The sequence below is a fragment of the Pempheris klunzingeri genome, chromosome 24 (assembly GCF_042242105.1).
Source record: "Pempheris klunzingeri isolate RE-2024b chromosome 24, fPemKlu1.hap1, whole genome shotgun sequence".
Classification (NCBI taxonomy): Eukaryota; Metazoa; Chordata; class Actinopteri; order Acropomatiformes; family Pempheridae; genus Pempheris; species Pempheris klunzingeri.
In genome coordinates this window covers 13881694-13905723 of record NC_092035.1, presented here as the reverse complement: position 1 = coordinate 13905723, position 24030 = coordinate 13881694, and the positions used below count along the sequence as shown (strand labels likewise).

General features: G+C 42.1%; 1 protein-coding gene across 3 annotated transcripts in view; it reads right to left on the bottom strand.

The window, feature by feature from the left end:
* LOC139223469 (diacylglycerol kinase zeta-like) overlaps positions 1-23533 on the bottom strand; it is an 89419-nt gene extending 65886 nt beyond the window's left edge. Inside the window, exons 1-7 of one of the 3 annotated variants that reach the window (XM_070855373.1) lie at positions 23043-23533; positions 4787-4895; positions 4430-4525; positions 3198-3275; positions 2665-2727; positions 405-461; positions 129-197 (exon numbers count right to left, since the gene is read on the bottom strand). In XM_070855373.1, coding sequence (XP_070711474.1) covers positions 129-197; positions 405-461; positions 2665-2727; positions 3198-3275; positions 4430-4525; positions 4787-4895; positions 23043-23374 — 804 coding nt within the window. In that variant the 5' untranslated portion in view covers positions 23375-23533. Of the gene's footprint in view, positions 1-128; positions 198-404; positions 462-2664; positions 2728-3197; positions 3276-4429; positions 4526-4786; positions 4896-6642; positions 7817-23042 lie in introns of those variants that run through there. The other 2 variants (XM_070855371.1, XM_070855372.1) reach the window with 2 other exon arrangements.
* Positions 23534-24030: the final 497 nt, after the last annotated feature.

Genomic DNA, 24030 nt, shown 5'->3' with positions numbered 1-24030 from the left:
TGATGAAGTGTTCCCTTACTTTTTTGAGCAGCGTAGGACAACGCCTCAATAAACTCAATATATAAGAAGCAAAGATTAAAACTATTCTTAATGGTCAATAGAAAAACACTGACAGAATGACCACCTACCTTCCCACACTGTTTACATTTGCCTTCTTGCCGTCTCCGATGCACCCAGTGATGACGCACCACAATGGGCTGAGCACACACAAATGACACATCTTCATGTACCAAAGCTGTATCAAACAGCTAGTTTTTCATAACCAAACTCATGACCATATATGAATATGAACAAAACACAGTGAGGATTGTTGCTGGAGCTCTAGTTTCGGAGACATTTCTCTGTTGGTTGCTGAGCTTATAAGAAGAATCAACAATACGTAAAAGGAATTTTCCAGAACTCACCTCTCGAATGTTCCTAGAGCCTGATTCTCTGAAAGATGGTTTGCACCTGAAATTAATCTGGAGGAGAGTAGAGGAAGAGAGATGTGATATAAATGATAGATGGTGATAACCGGCCTTCGTACTCTGCTGCACAGACCACACTGGGTACTGTGGGAGCTTATGAGGAGAAAGCTTGGAGGTCCAGAACGGACGGGCCGTTACTGCACGGACACACCTGTAGAGCCACAGTTGGAATGATTTCCAATGATCAGGTTGGCAGGTAGAACATGAGAAAGAGACAGTTGAGCCAAAGAGGTGATAGTGTGCTCTGCGTCCAGGGAAGGCACCACGATTCCCCAGAATGTGTGCACGGAATAAAAAAAACCAAGGCCACCCTGACCAGAGCAGGGGCACCACCAGGCACCGTGGTTAACCGAGCTGTTCTTGGGGAAGGTGTGTGGGACAGGCCGTTGTATCCTGCCGAATAGTTACGCTTTACTCTGATGACATTTCTGTTCAATCCTATAAATAACAGCTCAGCCTTGCACATCACAAACCTCACTAGAAGTTAGTTTCACACGATTAGCTGAATACTGTTGGTGTTATGACACTGGCAACAGCTTGAAGAAATGTGTTGTGATACCAAAGGACCTGGCTGACTCAATGAGACGATGTCTTTCTCTTTGGTTGACTTTTTGAAACTCTAACAGACTCTGGTTTTTCAGATCCACAGAAATGGTCAGAAAGCTTGCAAAGATATCAAATACATCTGTCTTGATCTTATCAATCAATCATACGTAGAAAAGGATGCACAAGACCACGAAGCAGTTAAAAACATGAAGATCTGAATATTTTACTCTGTATCTAAGTATTGTGCCACCAGCAGTAGGTGATGGGGGTGCTCAGCTACCCCTCTTCATACACTTGTAGAGCATCTGAACTGACGTTGTTACATCCACAGTTTTGCCAGATGTGCGTCCAGTTAAATACTGACACTGCTAATTCATGATCTGCAGGCATCCCTTCTACTACAGCTGTTTTGTGATCTATTATACTTGATGACTGCTAACGCGGAGCCAAAGCAACATCCCAAGTAGCGGATTATATATATATTTTACTAGATTATTACTGTGTTTTACTTCCCATTAGATCTTTAACAGGTGAAGCTTGTTTCTTCCTCACACAACGTACAATGTAACTCATTTGACTTGTGAATCCAGGCTTCTTTTTACTATGGAATTTATGGAATCATCGTTTACCATTGCTTCCAGTAGTAACCTGTCATCAGCCTTGACTGGAAGTGTGTTTAGGTCGCCGTGTAGCTGCACACCTACATGCATAGTGACGATGGTACATACATTACTTCCTGCTGATAATCCTACAGTGCAATCTGTCTGTTTTATGGGTACGATAATCATAGTCAACATCATTGTTGTCTCCTGACTTTGTCTACGTGACCATCCCTGATCCCCCTTTGCTGTTGTCTCCACCTGCACTGTTTCAGAAAGTGGCCTCAGCGTTATATCCCTCCCTTTAACCCTGTCAGACTCATTGTGCCACTTTGATCAACAAGAAAATGAGACAGGGAGACAGAAGATTCTGTGTGATTTAGAGGACAAGAGAATTACCCCGTTCATGATGATGCAAGAACACAAGTTTTTCAGAGGGTGTGTGTCTGACCTGGAGTAGATTCCAATTCAATTCACAAGGACTATGCACAAACTCTTTGTCTTATAACATCCTCTGTCTGCACATCGAGCTGTCTATCTGTGTGTGTGTGTGTGTGTTTATATATATATATATATATATATATATATATATATATATATATATATATATATATATATATATATATATATATATATATATTTATACTGATCTTGCTTACAAAGAAGCTATATTTTTGCTCATTCTGAAGAAAACACTGATATATGGCAGCATATGAGGACCACTGTAGGTAGGTAATAGTTTGATAGATAGATCATAGACAGATTTTTAGGATCTTCTCATAATGTGTGACTTTAATCTAGCAAATTTACAATTTAGTAATCTCAGAGACTATAGAAATTTGTTCTCAAAATGAATGAATTAATATATTATTTTAAACTTTACCCACAATGGTCCTCATACGCTGTTGGACTGGCATCATGTTGTGCACTGGTTTCTTAATCAGTTGATTACAGTCAGGTCAGGACACCACCTCTAGTCTGGGTGTTTCTCTCAAATCAAAGGGCCACGGCGAGGAAAGAGGAGCAAAAGAAGGAGCTTTTGTGTGTCTCACTCTAAAGCTGGTGTCATTGAGGGGCAGGTTGGCATCCAGCAGGATGGCTCTAGAGCTGGGAAACTGCAGGTTGGACAGGAGGGACAGTTAAAGGCAATCTGCCCCTTCTTTCAAGCGTGCTATCCTCTGCTTCACAGATGAAAATGAATGAAATAACAGTTCAGTGAAATATATATATATAAAAAAAAAAAGCTGAGAACCATTTTTGGTCCATTTTTAGATTTCCATCATGACTGAGCGTTTTAAAGTAATCCTCCTTTTCACTTCTCTCCGATCTTAAACTCATCCGTGAGGACTGAAAGTTAAATCCTTCTTTATTCGTGCCTCCGTCACCTTTTGTCACTCATGGAAGACAGATTAAACATCCATGTTTAACGCTCTCTTCCCCACCTTTATCTGTCTTTGATGACTCGAGTGTTACACCTGTGTCGTCGTGTTTCTTGTTCCCGAAAAGTGGATTTACAAAGTGAACTCATTTGGATTCCCTGAATCAGTCCGTTCGGTAATAGTATCTCAAACACATAAGAACTCACCTTCTCCAGTTGTTCTATACAGATGGTGTGGGCGACTATCTTACATGCAGCGCACTTCCTTCGGCTGACAGACTTTTGCTGGAAAGAGAAAGAAAGAGTGGTTAATACGAGGCAGTCATGCCATTTCCCACCACTGGGGGTCAGTCCTGTATTGTAAAAAGTGAGAGGCTGTTTAGCTGAAATAAAAAATGACGGGCATAGTGTTGGACATGTGACGACTTTGTGCTTGTCTAAAGTGACAGGCTGGCCATATGTTTGACTTTGATATGATGTGACACGAGTAAAATTACAACACGACACGACCATGTTTGATGACACTCTAACTTTCTTGATGCTGGAGATGAATCACCATAGTATCACTGGTAATTAGGTGTTATTCTTCAGTGAATGTACAGATCAGAGAGGATCAACACTGGACGGTCACAGACACAGGTAGAGGCCTCACGCTGATTTGACCTCACACAGATTGGAGAGGTTACTTTGCATGACCCACTTTAATTAAACGTGTATATTGTTTTTGGTGGTATGACGATATTTCTTCAGCCTATCAAATAATTTCCTTGCTGCCGGATAGAAAACCCACAGCACAAGGGAGGGCAACCTCTCCTTTACAGTATGTGGAATAAAATAATCTAATTCCAAGAGATCTGATCTCTCCCTCGGGGAGGAAGACTGGAGTGACATCACAGTGACATCACATGAGACAGCTGTGGTGAACACAACATCAGTGAAACAATGATTAACTATGTATGCTTATATCATGGAGGAGTCCATCTAATGGATGGGACATGTAGGAATACATTTCTATGTGAAATTGTTCTGTTACTTCTAGTGCAGAGGTCAATTCATTTGTTTTTTAATGCTCCTATGAAGATTGTTGAGTGTGTGTTAGATTCTTTCAATGCTGTGACCACCACAAACACAACCTCCATTCTATTGTTTAGTCATTAGGATGAAGAGGCCTTCTTTACAAGTGCTGCAGTTGTTTAGTTGGTGCAGATATTGAAGGAATAAATCCCTAAAAAAAAAAATGTTGGCAGGGAGCATTTAGCAGATGTGTAAACATGCATGAGATGCAGACACGCAGTATAACATTCAGTCTAATAATCACTGGAAAATGATGATTTGCACTAGCGTGCTTCGCTTAATCAAAAAAAAGCTGCATATGATTGTAACATACAGAAAAGAGGGAGAGAGAAGAGAGGGCGGAGGGGGAAAGGAGAGATACTAACCAGCGCTCTGGCAATACAGTGTTGTTCTCCGACATAACAGTAGTCTCCAGACACATTTGTCTCGAACCAGATGTGATCTCCATACACAGCCGAGTCCTGCAGAGACACACATGCAGAGATGCACATCATCACAGAAAAATGAAAGGCCGATGGGTCCATTTGACATTAATCACTGATAAGTTAATGATGAGGCTTAGATGATGATCCAGGAATGAAACTTTGGCATGATAGCAATAACACACAAGGTGGAGTGTTATCCTCAGTGATGTCAGGGCTACTGAGCAGCTGTAGGCACGAGGTAAAGGTAAAGATTACATTTCTATGTGTCTGTTGTGTCACAGTAATATTCAGACTCACAGTCCAGTCCACAGAGCTGCGGATATTCGCTTCTGAGTCGGTCCTGCTGAGGGATGATGTGCTGGGCTGACAGGGTAGATGGTGCAGGCCAGACTTAGCTATTGCTTTCCTGCAAACACAAAGAGACAGAAAATGTTTTCTTCTTGAAAATAAAATCTAGGCCAGAAAACTTTTAATATGAATCTAAACTCTCCCAACATCACGTAGACTAGAGAATATCTGACTGAAATGAAACAAACAAAATGCAGTCCTACCAGTGTTAGTTGCCCCTGATCTAAAATTACTTCTAACACATCAGCATATCAAACATATTATAAGGAAAAATTAACAATGAACTTATTTCAAAAGATTCAAAATAAAAAAAAGTAGTAACTGAAAATTTAAAGATTAATATTCAGATCAAAATAAAGTTAAAACCTCTTCATTTTTTATAATTTAAACGAGGAATGGATATTTAAAAAAAAAAAGAATATTGCCACTATCTCGTCTGACACCACATGTGAGGTCAGTGAAATATACCAAATATGCTGCATTTTAGATAATACAGCTGTAATGTGTTTGGCAGAAGCACAAAACTGGCTCAACTGGACCTGCGGGGGGTCACCTATCACCACTACTGCATAACACACGTCTGAACAGAGCTCGACATTATCAGCATGCACACAATACGTGTAATGAAATAAGCCGCTGTGCGACAACAGCAACACTTTTTATCCATCCACTCTGGAGCTCGTGTGTGGAGCTGGAACCCAGGAGGCAGAGTAGACCGGTACAGGTCACCGGTCTCACAGTGTTGACACACAGACAGATGAACAAGCATTCACACTGACAATCACACCAATGAGCCATTCAGTTACCAGAGCAGCAGTTGGACAAACCCACACAGTCACGAGGAAAAGCCTGGAATACCATAATGTATTTTAGCTTAATACTGCAATAGGATCATTTCTTTTATGTGCTGTTACTTTGTCTCGTTGTGAGGGCTATTGTCTTTCATACATTCTAATCAACACCAAATGTGAGCATGGGATAAGATTTTCAAATTATTCAACTAATCTCAGAGTTTTTTTTCTCAGAAGTTTGAATTTTGTTTTGAAAATGTACAACTTTCATTTATAACGTATTCTAAACCATATACAGGAAATATATAGAGGGCAATCAGCACATTTCAAAAGACTTTTTAATATGAATCATGTCTGCGTCGTCACTTGTGTCCTCTATTTTGACATGTCAGAGGTTGTAATTCATCAGGTTTGTGATCAAACATCAAAAAGTAGACACAACAAGAGATGGAAAAGAGCAAATCTTGCGTCACCCCTGCTCAGTTGTTACAACACCCACACGTACCACAGCTGTGCTAAAGGAAAGGCCACGAGATCATTAACATCTAAAATATTTATCACCGTGGGAGCTTCACGGCTATGTATCTGCCTCTTATTATGGGATATCTGCTGTGCTACTGTGACACTAAGCTCAGACGGTCACCACAAACAAGGTTTGGACTATAAGTATCCTCAACAAATCTTAGGAAGAAATCAGTTTACAAGACATTTTGTGACACAATATAATTCTCAAGGGATTCTAAATATCGGTAACAGAACCCTCTTCTGACTGATGGGACACTGTGACACTATCGTCATCCTGTGACCTAAGTATGAAACTTTGGAGCAGCCCCCAGGACCAAAAGGTACGAGGAGTGGCTGCTGAGACTCCCATCGTATCTTAAAACGGCACAGACACTGGCGAATCAGCAGCTCGTTCACATGGCTGGACCGTCAGAACGTCGAGAACAAAGTCATGCTTTCAAATGCGAAACCCCATGTGTGTGTGTGTGTGTGTGTGTGTGTGTTACATACGACAGGAAGTTATCCCATGTATCCAGATGAGGGTCATAGTATATGGTTCCCTCTGGTCTCCCTAGTGGTGAAGAAGAGCTCTTATGGAGTGCAGACCCAGAAGAAGCCTCGTCTGTTTTAGCAGGCCACGGCTCAGAGGCCAGACCTGCTGAGGCCAGCTGACTCAGACTGGGGCTGGTCGTGGAAGTCTGGATTGGTTTATTTAAGGTCCAGTGAACTTGACTTGATTTCCGCCGGTTATAATGACCATAAATTCCATAACTTGTTCCACCGCTCTGAAACACGGAGTCCGCTGGAAGCAGGTGGGAGGAGTTTCGCCTCAGACAGCGAGGAGGGCGGAGTAAGGGGCGGGGTGCTATTTTTTCCATAGTGACTGCCTGGGTTAAGTGCATCTGAGCTGTAGGCCCGAAGCATACGTCTTTTATTCCTCCAGTTCTGTTCTCCACTTCTTCATCACTGCCTTCCTCTCCATCCGACTCAGAAGGGGAACACATGGAGACATCTAGCTCCTCCTCGTCCTCTTCCGTCTCGTTCGCCGCTCGGCCCATCTGGACTACACTTGCAAGCAACATAGAGGATCCAAGTAAATGAGGCTCAATGGATTTGACAGTAGAAGGACGTTGTTGCGCCACCTGCCCACGATGTGTGGAGGAACCACGAGCATGCCGAGGTTTATAGTGAAACCCCCTTCTTCCTCTCTTGATGGCTACGTCTGCTCTCTCACCTCCACCTCCAGATCCTCCCGCTGCTGTTAATCCTTGCTCTATAATGGACTGTCGCCTCTGCCCGCTGGCCACCAGTAAGCCAACACTAGGGCGTCTATGCTGGTCACTGCAAACTGGAGGTAAACCAATGGAGGAGCGTCTGGACTGCACTAACGCTACAGAGGGCAGACCAACACTAGAGCGCCTCCTGGCTTTGCTGGTCTGAACAGCAGGACCAGGTGGACGCCCTGCAGTGGCATGCTTCTTTTTTTTTAACCGGCGGCCAAAATGACGTTGGAAAAAGAAATCCATCATGTGTTGGAGTGAGGTTCAGTATGGAAGGTATTAAAAACGATATGTGGTATCTGATAAAGAACATAGCAGTGATTTTTACTGTCTTGAGCCTGACACCAGGCTCAAGGTTAAAGATCAGATACCAGTTCACATGATGGTTTAATATCCATGCAACAGGAGATGGTATCCATGATAATTAGGCTTCCTCAAACAAAGAGTCAGAGTAAGATGATAGTCCAGCTTCTGTTGGACACCCAATACTCCAGCTCCTTTCTTTCCCTCCAGTCTTCCTTTAGAAATGCTGAAGGGGCAAATAGGCTTTTCTGTTAATCAAACTCATGTTGAGAATTGTTTCCACAAACTTCACTGATACATTAAGTAGCTCCTTCTCAGGGAGGTTAAATACTAAAAATCTAAATAAAATCAAAATGCTTCATCCAAAAAAATTCAATACATGAAGTTGTTCCCAGGTATCATCACCAAGCTAGCTGTTTCATTTGATCAGTGGATCTCTGATGCAGTGCTGCTTTGTTCATAGTCACTCGAGTAATCAAAAATGAGGTCAGGTTTGCCCAGTGGCATTAAAGCCCAAAGGTACCAAGACATTAAAGCACAGACACTAAGTAAGTGGTGGAAAGTAACTAACTACATTTGCTCAAGTACTGTATTAAAGTACAAATTTAAAGGTACTTGTATTTTTTTTATACTTCTAATCCACTACATCTCAGAGGCAAATATTGTACTTTTTATTCCAATCGATAATTATAAGCCATCAATTTAAATTTATACTATTCTGAAATGGGCCAACTTGCATAACGAATTACTTTTGGTGCTTTAAGTATATTTTGATCCTAATACAATGTAGGACTTCTACTTAGATCTGCTTTCTTCTTTTCAAATACAAGCAATATAAAATACCTACATATATTCAGACTAAATGTAAATGTACAGTTGCAGTCAATATTATTCACCCCCCCATTGCAAATTAAATGTAATAGCTAAATGCACAAACTCTCAGCTGTGTTCAATGAACAACTCAAACAACGACTGAAAGGTAAATTTTAATGACTACAACAGTCTCATTCAACTCCCTGAATAGAATCCCTCAGACCAGCACACATTTGTAAATCAGGTGTCGTCTCGAGCACACCTGATGTTAGAAATATGGGTAAGTCAAGAGAATTGTCCAAAAGGTTAAGAGTGGAGATCATTACCTTGAACAAACAAGAAAAAGGAAACAAAAAGATAACAAAGGCTCTGAATGTTCCTAGAGATGCTGTTGGAAGCAGAGGTCACAAGTTCAAAGCTACACTTCCTGGATGTGGCAGAAAAGAGGAAGCTGTCAAAGGCTGCCATCAGATTTCTGAGGATGCAGGAGGACAAAAACCCTCGAGTGACTGCAACAGACCTGCAGTAAGACTTGGTGGCAGCAGGTACTGAGGTTTCAGTTTACAATAAGGTACATACTAAACACTGAAGGCCTCCATGACCAATCTCCAAGACGTTCATAACTACTGACCCAAAAGCAGAAGACAAGTCTGCTCCAATATGCTGGAAACCATATAGATACGTCACAGAAGTGTTTGGATTCTGTTCTGTGGAGCGATGAAACATTTTCAATTTTGTAATTAAGTTTGAAATGACCATAAAACAAACTGAAAAAACAGAATAAAACGTAGCCATAGGAACTAATTTAAGTGTTATTCTTCATTCATCAGATTATTTTTGAACCAGTGTTCCTCCATATTTGGTGACCCATCACATTCTGTGACCTGCAGTGTAGGTTAGGTTGGTCAGCATGAGCAGTGAGGAGTGAGAGAGTGATGTTAGGGTAAGAATATCAGGGCAGGTCACAGAATCTGATGGGACCCCAACAAATATGATGCAACGCTATAACGTATGTTACATCTGTCATTGGAGGGGTATCGGAATTAATGGAAAAACGCTGGTGGGAAAAAGTTAAATGGCTGATCGGTGGCAAAAGAAACGTTTGTAATGGAGAATCAATCTCAACAAGCAAATCATCGGAAGATCAAAGTGAATCTAGGAGAACAAAAAGAAGGACTCGTATTTTTACAAGTGTGGGACTGGATGACCATCCCCTGCCTGTCTGTGTGCTTTACTGTATAATATAATATAATATAAACTATATAGGGAAATACATCATCTTAGTCTCACGTGTTAATCAAGGGTTGTGATTAAAGGTTTGGGTGGAACGCAAGAGATTTTTTTATTTCAAATTGGGCCTCAGCATTTTTACGTTTGGGAACGACTGTCCCAGGAGAAAGAGTCACTGGACCTTCCAACAGGACAATGATCCAAAGCACACTTCAACGTCCACTTCAGAAAAAGCCCTGGAGGATACTGGAGCGGCCGTCACAGTTGCCTGATTTAGAATCCTGTAGAAAATCTGGCGGGATTTGAAGAAGGTGGTTGCAGCACGTAAACCCAAGTATAGCATAGAGCTGGAGGCTGTTGCTCATGAGGAGGGGGCTGAGATTCCTTAGGAACGCTGTCAGTACCTGAGTATGCATAATGTTTGCAGCAGGTCATAACAGTAAATGGGTGCTCTACTGAGCACTAAAGATGCTTGTCAAGAAGGGGTTGAATAACTTTGAGACTGCAGTAGTCATTAAAAGTGGCATATTGTGCTGAATTTGGAAGACACCTAATTTCCAACAGGAAACTGTATTAATTCATTGAATGTAAAGTGATGGGACGCTCATAGTGATGAACCTATAAAAGAATTAACTCCACAGCTTTAGCGTAATTTAGCTCATAGTTTTGGTTCAGTCGCACATTTATTGTTTTGGCTCAGTCTTGGCATTTTGTCAACTAATTTTCAAAACTCTGATAAACATGCTGCAGTTAAAGAGCTATTTTCTCTTGAGTTGCTAGAGACCAAAAACAGAGCTATAAGAGAGTGAATATTGGATTAATATTTGCATCAGCCACTCATGTTGGCTACACACTCACACACTATAAGTAGATATAAAGTACTGTATGTCTGCCAAATGTCAGAAAAACTCAACTAACACAGCTGTAATAAACTGCCATTTCAAATTCAAAAAGTACAACTGAATTTACCTGAATTCCCAATAAAAGGATTGGATAAGGTGTTCTGCTTACATGCTCCACAGGAAGTAGAGCTTTGACTCTCAGGAGAAACATGATGCTGTCTTTTGTGTCCCTTTTTACAGGAGGGTCTTTTCCAGGAACCACAAACATCTGACAGCGGGTTCCTACACAACTACGTACTAAAGATCACCAACTAATCAAACACAAGTCCAGAAACTGGTACAACTTCCTGCATTCAGAATGCAGCTGCACCTGATATGTGCCACAGGGGATGACAGGTTGGATTCCCAACAAGTTGAAGAATGACTGAAGCAAGGGGGAGAGATGGGGAAGTAAGAAAAATAAAACCGAAACTTTAATGACTTATTATTTCAATGTGGTCACAGTAAAATTATTAAGATGTCTCATCAGCAAAGCTTAGACATATCTGTCTAATCTTTCTGGTTCTTAATAAGCTGTGGCAATGCAAATACAAATGTGTTAAACTAACTTTTAGTTCTTGATTTAGCTTTTTGTCCTCTTTGTTTTCAGTGACTATTGGAGCAAAAAGACCCATGAGGGTAACAGGCACGGCCAGGCCCTAAGGTATTCTGTGAATCAAATTTAGCTGAGTCAGAAAGTATCCTATTACGCTGGCATTGGCAGAAGTGTGAGCTAACATTAAATTGAGAGGGCACTGTGTCCGATCACGCCATGAAAAGAAATCTGAACTCTAATAGCTCCGCATTAGACCGAGGCTACAAAAACTATATAAGGATTCTGCGTCACTCAGACCGCCATCCCTTCATTTCCTGGATTCAGAACTCAGATGTTCACATTAACGCTAGTGTTATTGGGTAAAAGTAGATGTCTGTGGAATGTCTGGTATGGAATGAAATACATTGGCGGAGTACTTGTGTTTAGAGAACAGCTTTGGTGAACTTTGACACATGGACATGTGCCTTTGGCCTTTTGCTTAAGCAAAGCACTGGCTTTTTCCATAAGGACATGAGAATGAAGCTCACTCTGCCTCTTTCTGATATGAATGGGTGGAATGAGGAAACAAAAACTAAAATTTAGTGAGTGACAAGATGACTCATCCAGACCAAATATACAGACTACGGGCAGTTTTTGCATGTAAAATGTTTTGCATATGAAACATGAAGGCCTGAAACTGTAATATGCATAAGAACAAACTCTTAGATGCCTTTTACCATAGTAGTTCCCTTTTTACCCGTCAGCAATAGCTGTTCTGTTTCCTCCTGCAGACACAGTTTACAGTAAACACTCTGCTATGCTTTAGAGAGAATGGACAGCAATGTGCTACTGATCAACCACACATTATATCATATTCTTAGATTCCAGTTTTCAAAAGATCTTCACTGATATTCAGCTTTAAATAATGTTGAAAAAAAAACACAAGAAAAGCTCCATGGTTATAATCAGCGGAAATGAACAGAAGTCTGCTCCGTATTTGGATCTAGTTTTACAAGAAAGAGAACTACTCAGTCAGCGCGGCACGACACACACCACACGCTAATCTAACTCAGTACAAGAGACGAAAACCACAGCTGAGAGAATGGGACGGAAAACATGAGACACACGGTGGGACCGGCGTTACTGACGTATACGGTGTTTAAGAGCAGAACAGAACCTCGTGTAGCATAAGACATCAGATGAGAGTGTAGGATCAAAGAGTGTGCAGCTTAGACCTCCGCTTCTGAAACCACTATACATCTAACAGGAAGTTCCATCTCAGAGAACCATCATCACACTGAAACCTCCGCTGCTCATTTAATCCCACCGCTGACATTAACCACACAAGCACTCTATCTCCTAATGCTCTGTCACAAAGGTCACGGGTCACTAGTGATGACTGGCTTTCACGAAGCCACGCAGTGAAGCTAACGACAGCCTAGTCTGAGGTAATATACTATTTCTTCAAATGAAGCCATTATTACTATTATTATTATTATTATTTCTCATTTCTCTATAATTATATATTTCTCTGAAATTGCATTCACATTGACTTTCTATTTCTGTTCAAACACATGCTAAGAGCACCTTTGCAGCTCCCAACACACCAGTCAATTCTCCAGTGGTGTAATATGTAGCCGGCCTATACAGCACATACATAAATATACACAGGCACGACTTTCATTTACACTTAGCATACGCATGTCTGTCTATTAGCCAGATCCCAAATCTGATTATTATCTGTCTTGGTTTTTGCAGCTCAATACAACTCAGTGGTCCAGTCCAGAGGGTGCTGGTCCTGCTGCTGTGGTTCTCTGGTTCCTGTGGATCCTGGTCCTGCTGCTGTGGTTCTCTGGCTTCATGAATCACTGCTGCGGATCGTCATGTTTTTCAATATTACCATATTGCTAATTTATTAGTCACACTCGTATTGTCAGAGCCACAGTCGCTGTTAGTATGTTGGTTGCTGTTTGTCTTGTCTCTCCCTCTCTCTCTCTCTCTCTCTCTCTCACTGTCTCTCTCTCTCTCTGTCCAACCTCCACCCAACATGGATCCTGACAGAAAGCATCCCCCCCTCTGAGCCTGGGTCAGTTCGAGGTTTCTTCCCGTTAAAGAGGAGTTCTTCCTCCACTGTGTCCTAATATAATATCTGATGCTGCTCATGTGGGGATTCTTGAATCCTTCTTGTTGAATTCCTGAATCGTTGGGTCTCTCTCTAATTAAAGAGTTTGGTCTAGACCTGCTCTTTATGGGAAGAGTCTTGAGATAACGCTGTTATGAATTGGCGCTCTATAAATAAAGATTTATTGATTGATTACTGCTCTCTCGCCCATCCAGGTCACTGACTGGTTGTGCTGATCAGGTTAAGTGCTACCACAGCATGTTATGGCTGTGCCCAGAATATGCATACTAATGTACTATTCCTATTAGGAAAAGATCAAACTGAGTATGGAGCGCGTTTACACTGCACAGCCTATGGATTTAGTGTAAGCGAGAAATGCGCAGATGTATTAGCAAGCTTAGCAAGAATTTTTACGTATGCACTATGACCTAACTCGACATACTCAACCTCCCTAGAATGCACTGAGTCTAGTTAAGAGGGAAAATTCATATAATGTACTGTAGCTCATACCATAATGTCACAGAGCAGAGCCTGTGTTCTGTATGAGCACATGTGCTGAAGTTGCTGGAAGGTGTTTCTATAAAAATTGATCAGATTGTCAGGTTTGTGCATCAGTTCAAAAACTTCCAAATATGAATATTGGCCTCTAAAATGAAGTATGGGTCAAGCTATAAACACTTTCCATGTCCTTGTTTATTGTGTAAATGATTAATGCTGAGCAGAGATTTCCCTCAGATCCTCACCTCTCCATTCATGCTCTCGTCTGTTTCCAAACAACTGGATTATGACTGGGTGTCTCCACTGTCTGTGTATTTGTGTGTGAGTGTGTGTGTGTGTAATTATGGGGACTCACCTTCCTTTGGGGGACAAACTGCAAGTCCCCATAAGAAATCATTATATTTCAGGGGGAAGATTTGGTTGAAGATTATGTTCAGGATAAGGTAGTGGTTACGCCCAGGCTTAGGGTTAGACTGTAGGACATGAATGTAAGTCAATGCAATGCCCTCTGAAGTGATGGAAACATAACTGTGTGTGTGTTTGTGTGTGTGTGTGTGTGCGCATGTGCAGCTCTTATGTAACAGCTGCCTTCCACAATGATAATCCCCTACCATAACGGGGGAGAGTGAGGGAGAGATGAGGTGAGAGTACTCAGTGATAAAACATTACCCACCTAAGTGTATATTTGCTTGGCAACGCATCCTAACACTCTTTGTGTGTCTGAACTGAGACTGAAAGACACTGAGGTATTTCTGTGCATGGAGGCAGGGCAACATCTTCCTATCTCTTGTTTCCAGAAATAGAGACTTCCTATTGAAGAGAACAGGCCACCATTTACAGGCAGAGCAGCAGCTGAAATGATACTTAAAATAAATCGTACAGTCGGGGCTGAAGCAAGACCGAGGACATACAGTGCCTCTCAGGAGCTTACTAGTGTACTCAAACAACAGACAAATCATTTCTTTGTTTTTTCTCCATCATGTTAAAGCCTGTTGTCTGACATCTCCATTTATTTATTATTTATTGGATCCGATGAAATGGGCACTGGGAAACTTTCTGGAAAACCATAGGCCTCCTCAAAACAGTACATACCAGGTTTTAACCTACATCCTTGGGAGTCCAGACTTGATTGGTTAAACTGAGGAGTCCAAACACCCAAAAACATGCGGACGCAGTATGTGGAACATGTCTTCATACCGAAACAACAGAGAAGGTCAGTTTCACTCCAAAGACGGCGTATATGAGCATTACTTTCATCCATGGATGCGAGCAAATAAGTTAGATTAGGTATGTAGTTTATTGGCAGCTTGGTTAGGTTATGCACCAAGGCTACTTGGTTAGGTTTAGGAAAATAGTATTATTTGGGTTATGTACGTTAGATATAGACGTGATGACAGTGAGACACAAGTTACATCAGCTGTGTAATGAAACTCGCACCTTAAGTCACTTAAAAGAAGTCAGTTAAAATGATGTATTGAGAATTTAAATGCAGATTTCAAAAGGAGTGATTTGGAACACAGCCTACATCTGCTTTTCTATTTCAAGTTGAGAGCTAGAGCTTATCCCAGCATTTATTGCGTGGAAGAGAGAAACACTGAGAAAGGGCAGTACCAGCTACATGTTTGGAGTCTGGCTGTACCAACAGAGAAATAAACACATTCTCCCATATAGGCAAAATATGATATTCCTCACTGTTTGCTTACTTGCACTTTAGGTACTCATTTTTACTTAATTGTATATTGTTAAGAAGAGTAATTGTCTAAAAGCACTGCTTGATTTCTGTTCTCAAGAGCTTAACAGTTGCAATATAACATGTCATGAGAAGGAACCATTTTTTAGTCTTAGGGGCCATCTACTGGAGCGCAAGCCTACAACATTTTAATTATCTTTGGTTAGGCTAATAAATCTAAATATTCTTCTTTACAAGTGATCATTTTGGAAGCGACAGTCATCAAAGGCATTAAAGCTTCATAGAGACCAGAAATACTCACAGGACAGTCCTGCTAATAAACAGCAAAATATGTCCATGTCCCACACAAGTGTTTTGTGATCCGATGCTCCAATCAGCAGAGCAACATCATTTGTCTCCGCCTTCCATTATGCACTACAACCACATGGTTGAATTCGGGGAAAGAGAATGGTTTGGGTTAAAATGTCCTTAAGGTTAGGGGACCTTTGTTGTCATGCTTAAAAATGTTGAAACAGGAAACAATGCAGTGGTGTTTGTGGTTATTAGTATAGTTTGTGGTTGTTGAGTCCATGCCCGTTGTTGCCACTACATTCAGACATGCAGCAAAGATTTTGACCCAATGAGTCATCCTTAAACAACAATACAAGTTGTCTGTCAGTAACTTCATGCCTGAACACCAGTTTGCCTACAGTACCTCCACGTCAATCAAAGTGGCCATTCCAAAGAAGTCATCATGTTTTTCTATCTGCTACCCAATGGTTAAAGGATAACGGGTATTTTTAAACCTTGGCCGCATTTTGGGTTTGAAATGACTGACGGATACAGAACAATTTGGAGATGATCCAGTAGATCACCTCAGCCAGCAGCTGCCAAAGGGCTACAACATAAGCTTTTTGGGGCACTCCTGTCAAAGTATGTCCGCTAAAAGTGCCTGTTTTTGCCACTGATAGACTCAGATTGTTATCCTAGTGTCTGAGAAACAAGAGTGTTGCTGGTCTACCACTGCCTCAGTCAATTACCACAAGCATTGTGTTGGATCCAAGCTAACCCTTTAAACCACACAGTAGCAGGCAAAGCAGGGCACTCCAAAAGCCCCCCTGAGCATAGCCTTCCAGGTCTCCTGGGGGATCCCGAGGCACTCCCAGGAAAAATGAGAATTATAATCGCTCCTGCAAATTCTGGGTCTGCCCCAGGGTCTCCTCCCAGTTGGACACGCCCAAAAGACCTCGAAGGGGAGACACCAGGAAGATATCCTGACCAGACGCCCAAACCACTTCAACTGGAGCTCTACTCCCTTGTTTCTACAGCTGAGCACAGACACCAAGGGAGGAAAACTCATTTTTGTCTATTTGTATTTGCAATTTCATACTTTCAAGTCTACTACCCAAAGCTCATGACCCGAGGCAGATCGACCGGTAAATCGAAAGCTTAGCCTTCCAGCTCAGCCCTCTCTTAACCACAATGGTCTGGTACAGCGCTCACATTACCACGGACACCACGCTAATCGGCTCAATTTTACCCTCACTTGTGATCAAGACCTGAGATAACTGACACCTCACCTGGGCCAGAAACTCACTCCCAAACAGGAGAGAGTAATCCACCATTTTCCTGCAGAGAGCAGTGGTGTCAGACTTCAGTGGAAAGTAATCATTTGCACAACTGTACGTATAGAATAGTCCTAAACTTTAGTTCAGCACCACCATCAGACCAAAAACACTAAATACTGCAGTTGTGCAGGTGGACTAACCAAGATCACACATCACACAAAACAGATGAAGCTTTAAACAAATAATACTATCTGGCAATACCCAATAAAAGGGGCAGCATGTTTGCCATTTTTTAAATGTCAGTTTACCTCTGTCTCATACTAGCCGAGTGTTGGTGAGCTAAAAAGGAAAATGGCATTAATTTTTAATTTACAGGAATACTTATGTTCTTGAGTACAAAGGAGTGTAAAACCTCTGTTGAATGGGCAGCCAGCTCAGGTGGACTGCCTGGGTGCACTTCATGGAAAGAATGAAGAGTGTGTGTGTGTGTGTGTAAGTGTATGAGACTATCCAGAGCTCTGTGGTGTTGGCTTAAATATTTACATGAAAAATGGCGGGGGGGGAACTATGCAAATATACTGACATAAAGAGTGTTCTAAAGCAATGTGGTTTTTCTTGCTGGGGTGAAACCAAGCTTTGGAGCGTATTTGTAGCTCTCATCTCTGCAAACCTTTGCTTGAAAGCGAGAAAGGAAGTGATTTATACTGTCTGTAGAAAATGTACCTATCCCATACTGTAATCCACAGTTTAATTTCCACTCATGTGATGTTTGTTTCAACCTGCTTCTTCTACTTCTAATTCCACGTGACTCTGTGTCCTCAGGTGCCTTTCTAAACCTCTGTGGTACCATAGTTTAAGATTAGGTTAAAAAAGCAGGATGCAGTGCAATGAGTAATCCTTTCTGACAATTTGCCCCTTCGGCCAACAGCGGTGCTGAAACTAAATAATCACCTGCAGTCCAAAACATATTTACCCCAGAGATAAACATTACAAAAGAGATGTCAGAAGAAGTGTTGACGAGATTTCCCAAATGACACGCAAAGACATCACTCATCATGTAAGGGATAATGCCCGACAAGGTGTGTGTTGTTAAGGACGTTTGTCTGCCTCCACATCATCCATTAATTCCTGATTATGGACACCTCAAAGGGCATTATCCTGCTCATACCAAGAAAAAAAAATTAATACATTTATATTTTCATGTGTTTTCCAACCAAAATCTAAATCTAAAACGCCTGAGGGTCTGGCTGATACGTGGATCAATCATTATTATCCCATTAGGTTCTTATGCAATGGAAACACTGTTCACTCCTCCGGTAAATAGGATGGATCATAGATATGACAAGGCAACGGGAGATATTTCTAGTCCACTCAGCTCATAGATCCCTTTAGCTCAGAAAGCTAACGGAATGCTAGCAAGAGTCAACACTAATAACGGTTGAATATGGTTGACAGTCAGTAAATATAATGTCACAGCATGTTGAACAACAAGACTGTCTTGCTAACCAACTCTGTCACTGTCCCCAAATCAATATCAAGATTTTCACAAACAATTACTGTCACTGCAGCCTCGAGCTACGAGCCGAATGTGAGATGTGAGATGATCGCTTGTTTCCGACTTTACCCTACAGGATTGTTTCCCTGATTCTCCACAAAGCAACAGGTTTTCAGGACAGCAGACGAAAGCTCCAGATCACAGGCTCTCAGACTGACAGGCTAAAGACGGTTTATCACATTTTACAAACACCCAGCAGCCAATCAGAATCGAGTATTCACCCAGGCCATGGTTTGCAAATAATTAAACCATATGGGATTATGTGTGAAAAGTTCAGACAGTAAAGTGACACCGCTGAGCATGTGCAGTGGGCCACGTAATGAGGAAGAAATCCAGGAAGAAAGACTACACTTTTTGGAGTACAGCCGAGCCAAGCCCGAAGGAATAATGTGCAGCCTCCGCCCTGTGGGCTCACCACCCACAGGGGTCATTACAGGGGTCAGCTGCAAGGCAAGCAGGTAACAGGCCGAGGCAGAGTACTGGGCGTGCGGACTGGCTCTAGAGACATAGAACGTCACCTCTCTGGCGGGGAAGGAGCTGGAGCTGGTTCGGGAGGCTGAGTGGTACCAGCTAGATATAGTTGGGCTCGCTTCTACGCATAGTGTCGGCTCTGGAACCAAACTCCTGGAAGGGGTGTCGTCTGGCCGTCATAGTTCTACTGGGAGACTTCAACGCTCACGTGGGTAATGATGGAAATACCTGGAGAAGGGACGAGTGGCCTGATCTGAACCAGAGTGGTGTTTTGTTGTTGGACTTCTGTGCTGGGCATGGATTGGCCATGACAAACACCATGTTCTGTGGTTGTGTCATCGGATCTGCGGCAGTATGTCTTGGACACTCCGGTGACAAGAGGAGCAGAGCAGTCAACTAATCACCATCTGGTGGGGAGGCTGCTGGACAGACCTGGTAAACCCAAGCATGTAGCGAGGGTGTGCTAGGAGCATCTGGTGGAGGCCCCTGTCCGGGAGGTCTTCAACTCCCATCTCCTGAAGAATTTCTCATATATACCAGCAGAGGGTGGGGACATGGGGAAACGTCCTCTGTGGATGCTGTTCAAATATGAACAGCATGCAATAGTTTACCGAATAGCCTCTTGTTGACTCTTGTGGACTCAGTGGACAGAGAAGGGAGACAGAAGGACTGAGGGAAGCTGAAAAAGGCCAGGGGCAGGTGACGTGGAGGAGGTGAGAGGAAATAGTGTGAGTGGAGTCAAAGTTTATCATTACTCTTTTTGGCCACTTCATATTGACCAATAGAGGCTTAACAGCTTAACCTTTCGTTTAATATTTACTCAATCATCCAGGATTTCTGCTTCAAAATGCTTTCTGCTTCAAAATGCTTACAAAAAAACCTTAAAAAGGTGATTACAGTCCTGTACTATTGACATCGACTTTCAAAGTATGAACAGAAATTTGGGGATCTGGAACACTAAAACAAAATCAGACTGAATCAGACTAAATCAGTCTGAATTAAATATATACATATTTAATTCAGACTGATGTTTGGCTTTGCAGAGTCACTAATCTCTATCATGCATGAATGCTGCAAAAGACTTATCACACATTATCTTATCACAGCCTTAGAACACTGACAAACCCCCATCTCTTGTACTGAGACTTAAACAATGTTTTGTGTGCCCATCACGCCCCCACACAGCGTCCCTCTCTCTCTATTTTCAATCCAAACAGTAGCTCGCTCTCGTGCTCTCATTATCGCTCTCTTTCTGTGCTGTTAAGACTAACAGCACAAAAAGGCATGGTGACATGTTTTTAGTCTAAATAGCAGCTTTTATGTCAGCCCAATGACTGTAATCATACCAAAACACATAATTCCACACACACACGGGCACCAATATAATCTTATTCAGCATAATCCCCAGCGCCTCTGTTAACAGGCACTAAAAGCACAACAAGAGAAGATATGATACTTAAGTATTAAATACTTAAGATAATATCCTTTTACTGAACCTTAGCTTAGTGTTAGAATTCAGTAAGCACAACACTGACACATCACCACATCACAAGCTGATATGGCAAACAGGTTCGCCTTCTTAACATTGTGCAAGACAAATATCTAGTGGTGAGTCTGCAATTTGGAGCTGGACAACTCATATGCGTGAAGTTTTACAGCTGGAAACAGCACAATGACAAGAGAAAGACTGAACCAGAACAGTGAAGCTGTCAGAAGACCAAAGCGATGAAAGAAGTTTTAAAAGCTCCACAGAGCTGAGGGGAACATCAGTGATTACTGTCTGTGGGTCTGTCAACATAATTTAACAATAATAAGAATTCAAAGTTGATCCACTGTACTCACTGTATTATTTAATGAAGCACCAGACAATAAGTTTTATTAGTTTTTCTTTGGAGTTAATAAAGTTAACAGCAGAGGCGACAGCTAAATTGGTAAAGCTAAATATTCCTCTAATAATAATAATAATAATGTAACCGCTCACATTTTAACACACTTTTAAACAATGTATTTGAAAAGCAGAGGATAAAACGAAATTTTGCCTCTTGATAAACGACGAGTGACTTTGTTTAAGACGGCTTCCAAAGGCCTTTAGTACCAGAACCCCTAAGACGTAGCTGACCACCATGAATAAAACCTGAAAGCTAAAGTTGTGGAAGTAGCAGCATGACCTAGCTGTTGTTGGCCTGCGTGTTCACCTTATCTGTCATTCAAGTTTGTTCATATCAGCTGCTCATGCTGCTATTTATGCGAGTTGAGTGATAACTAGGAAGAACACAGCACTGCATCACTGACGTTACTGACTATCACTGAGTTCACTGTCACAGTTCATTTTCTTAATACAACAAAACTGAAAGTTATTCCTACAATGGTGTGGAATTAATTTACATTCTTAAAATGTTAAATAAAGCTAATGCAATATTCTTTATCCTGATACATATTTTAAAAAAGAAAGAAGAAATGACAAGCCAACCTGAAACATGAAGAGAAAGCTATCCATTCCATCCATGCCTCCACTTCTCCTCACTTCATCTATCTATCTACCAATCTAAAGACTAAATCCTGGTGTACAGAGACCACTAATGGTGAGCAGAGAGGGAGGGGTGAGAGACACAGCTAGTGTGATAGGAGGAAGAGAGACAGAGAGAGGGAGAGAGAGTGTGTGTGAGAGAAGGGGGGAGAGAGAGAGAGAGAGAGAGAGTGGGCGTGGTCCAGAGAGAGAGAGAGAGCCTGAGAGAGGACTAAAATAACTGTACTTCCTTGACAAGCTGAGTGCAAAACTGTGTGTTTACACACACACACACACACACACACACACTCGTGCACTGAGAGAAAGAGGAAACCGGAAAGGCCTTAAGAAAGATTGTGCGATTATGACATTATACAAAAACACTGTAAGCAACTCAAGATTAAATTCCATGAACTGAACTAGAGGTGTGAATTAAGAACAGATTAATAGGATCCCCAATACAAACAGTGATCATTAGACATTTCATTTCCAACCCATAAACATTGCATGTAGAAATGGAGTTAGGGATTCTCACACGTTACTAAAGAAGCTAAAAAAGCTAAAAGGGGTGAAAGCTATAACAACATTTACCCTCAAAGATGGAAAGAAACACCACAGCACCACTTCAGCGTCTGAAGAACTGTTTTGTTGTCTAGTTAGCTGACTGCATCACTTCATTTTCACCCGAGCTAACAAAAGGCAAGACGAACCACGATCTCTTGCTCCTCACCCATAAACACTGAGAATTGTCTAGTGGAGTGTCTAGCCAAGCTGGAGGCGCTGCTGTCATCGTTGTTGCTGTTGGCATGACAACTGTGGCCCCTGTTGCCGTGGGAATCATGTCCCCTGTCCACATGATGACTAGTGACCCATTGGCAAGGTCACACAAAGACACATTCACACACAAACACATGCATAAATATAATCCAGATCCTGCTCTGATTCACCAGGACAGCAGAAAATAGCGCCGCAGGAAAAAACCCAAATGTTTCCCCAAATGTGTGAACTAAACCTTTAACAACACATAAGGATAAGGCCTCATCATATGGCTGCATTATTGGATGTCTGCAGATCTAAGGTTGTGCGATGGTCTATAGTTGAACATCTGTTGTACTAGAAATGTGCGTCAGAGAGGGTCTACAGCAGTGTGTCTGAGAGTGTGAAGGTGTGTGTGTGTGTGTGTGTGTGTGTGTGTGTGTGTGTGTGTGTGTGTGTGTGTGTGTGTGTGTGTGTGTGGATAAGGCTTGAGAGCTGTTACTGCAGCTGTGAGCTGTCTTAGTGGGACGTCCAAGTACTACACATCTGTTCACATCCTGTCTAATCAGAACAGGAGGCTGACTCTCAGCCTATGGCTCCACCTGCTGGTTAATCTCAGGTACTGCACCCGTGCAGAGAAGACTGCAGTCATACATCCATGTCTTTTCAATTATTTCAAATTCTGGTTCTTGTTTTAACTCTCTTTCAGTCGTTCTTTCTTACCTCCTGGTGAAGAGCTTGAGTCCAGTGAAAGACTTAGAGCAGCCGGACAGCATCTCCCTCTCCTCCACTTCCACGCAGACTGGTGGGGGCGTGGAGAGGACTGGGGGCACAGTGGAAGAGGAGGAGGGCAGGGACGAATTAGAAGAAGAGGATGCAGAGCTGAATTCTTCATCGCCTCCCGTCACGTTTAGTAACCCCTCTCCTTCCGTTCCCGTCTCCCTGCTTTGCTCTTCGGGGCCACCACCACAGGCCTCTGGTCTGCCCTCATGCCCCAGATCAGCGTCTGCTCCCAGCTCAGGATCCATGATGTGAATTTGTGCCTGAGGTCTCATGACTTCTCACATCTTGGCAGCATAAGATACAACTCCTGGAATTTTGTTCTTGTAAAAATTGGAGTATACTTATAAGGAGAAGTCCTTATATGACTTAAGTCCTGAATTCCTTCCTTTAAGTATTCCAAATATTCCCTAAGGAATTCTTGGGGAGAAATTAAAGCCCTACTGACTGCAGGCTTTCTATGAAGCCACCAAGCTGCTAATGGAATGCTCCTTAAAGTGTGGGCATGGGATCTCACCTACTCTGCACAAGACCAGCTGCCTCACTGTCAAGTCATGAAGCTCTCACGGTTGAAAATATGACCTGTAAGAGACACAGACTCCCACATTTAAACCACTCCTCTGAAGCTGTGGTGTAAACGCGACGGAACAGGACATCTTACTAAATACACACACTTAAATAATATGTAGTGCTTTCCTCACACACTGCACTCAAACAACTACGTGCACTATGCTTAATGTATTAGAATAAATGTGCAGCTTTTACTGCAATCTGCTCCAGGTACACCTGCAGAACAGCACTGCAGGGAGATTAAAGCAATGAAGTGTAAAGCCAATACTACACTCAAACAGCCATTCTTAAAAGTGTCACACTCAGTATCATTACAACACCTACACTGCTATTGGACTTCAAACATGGCTACCCTGCAGAG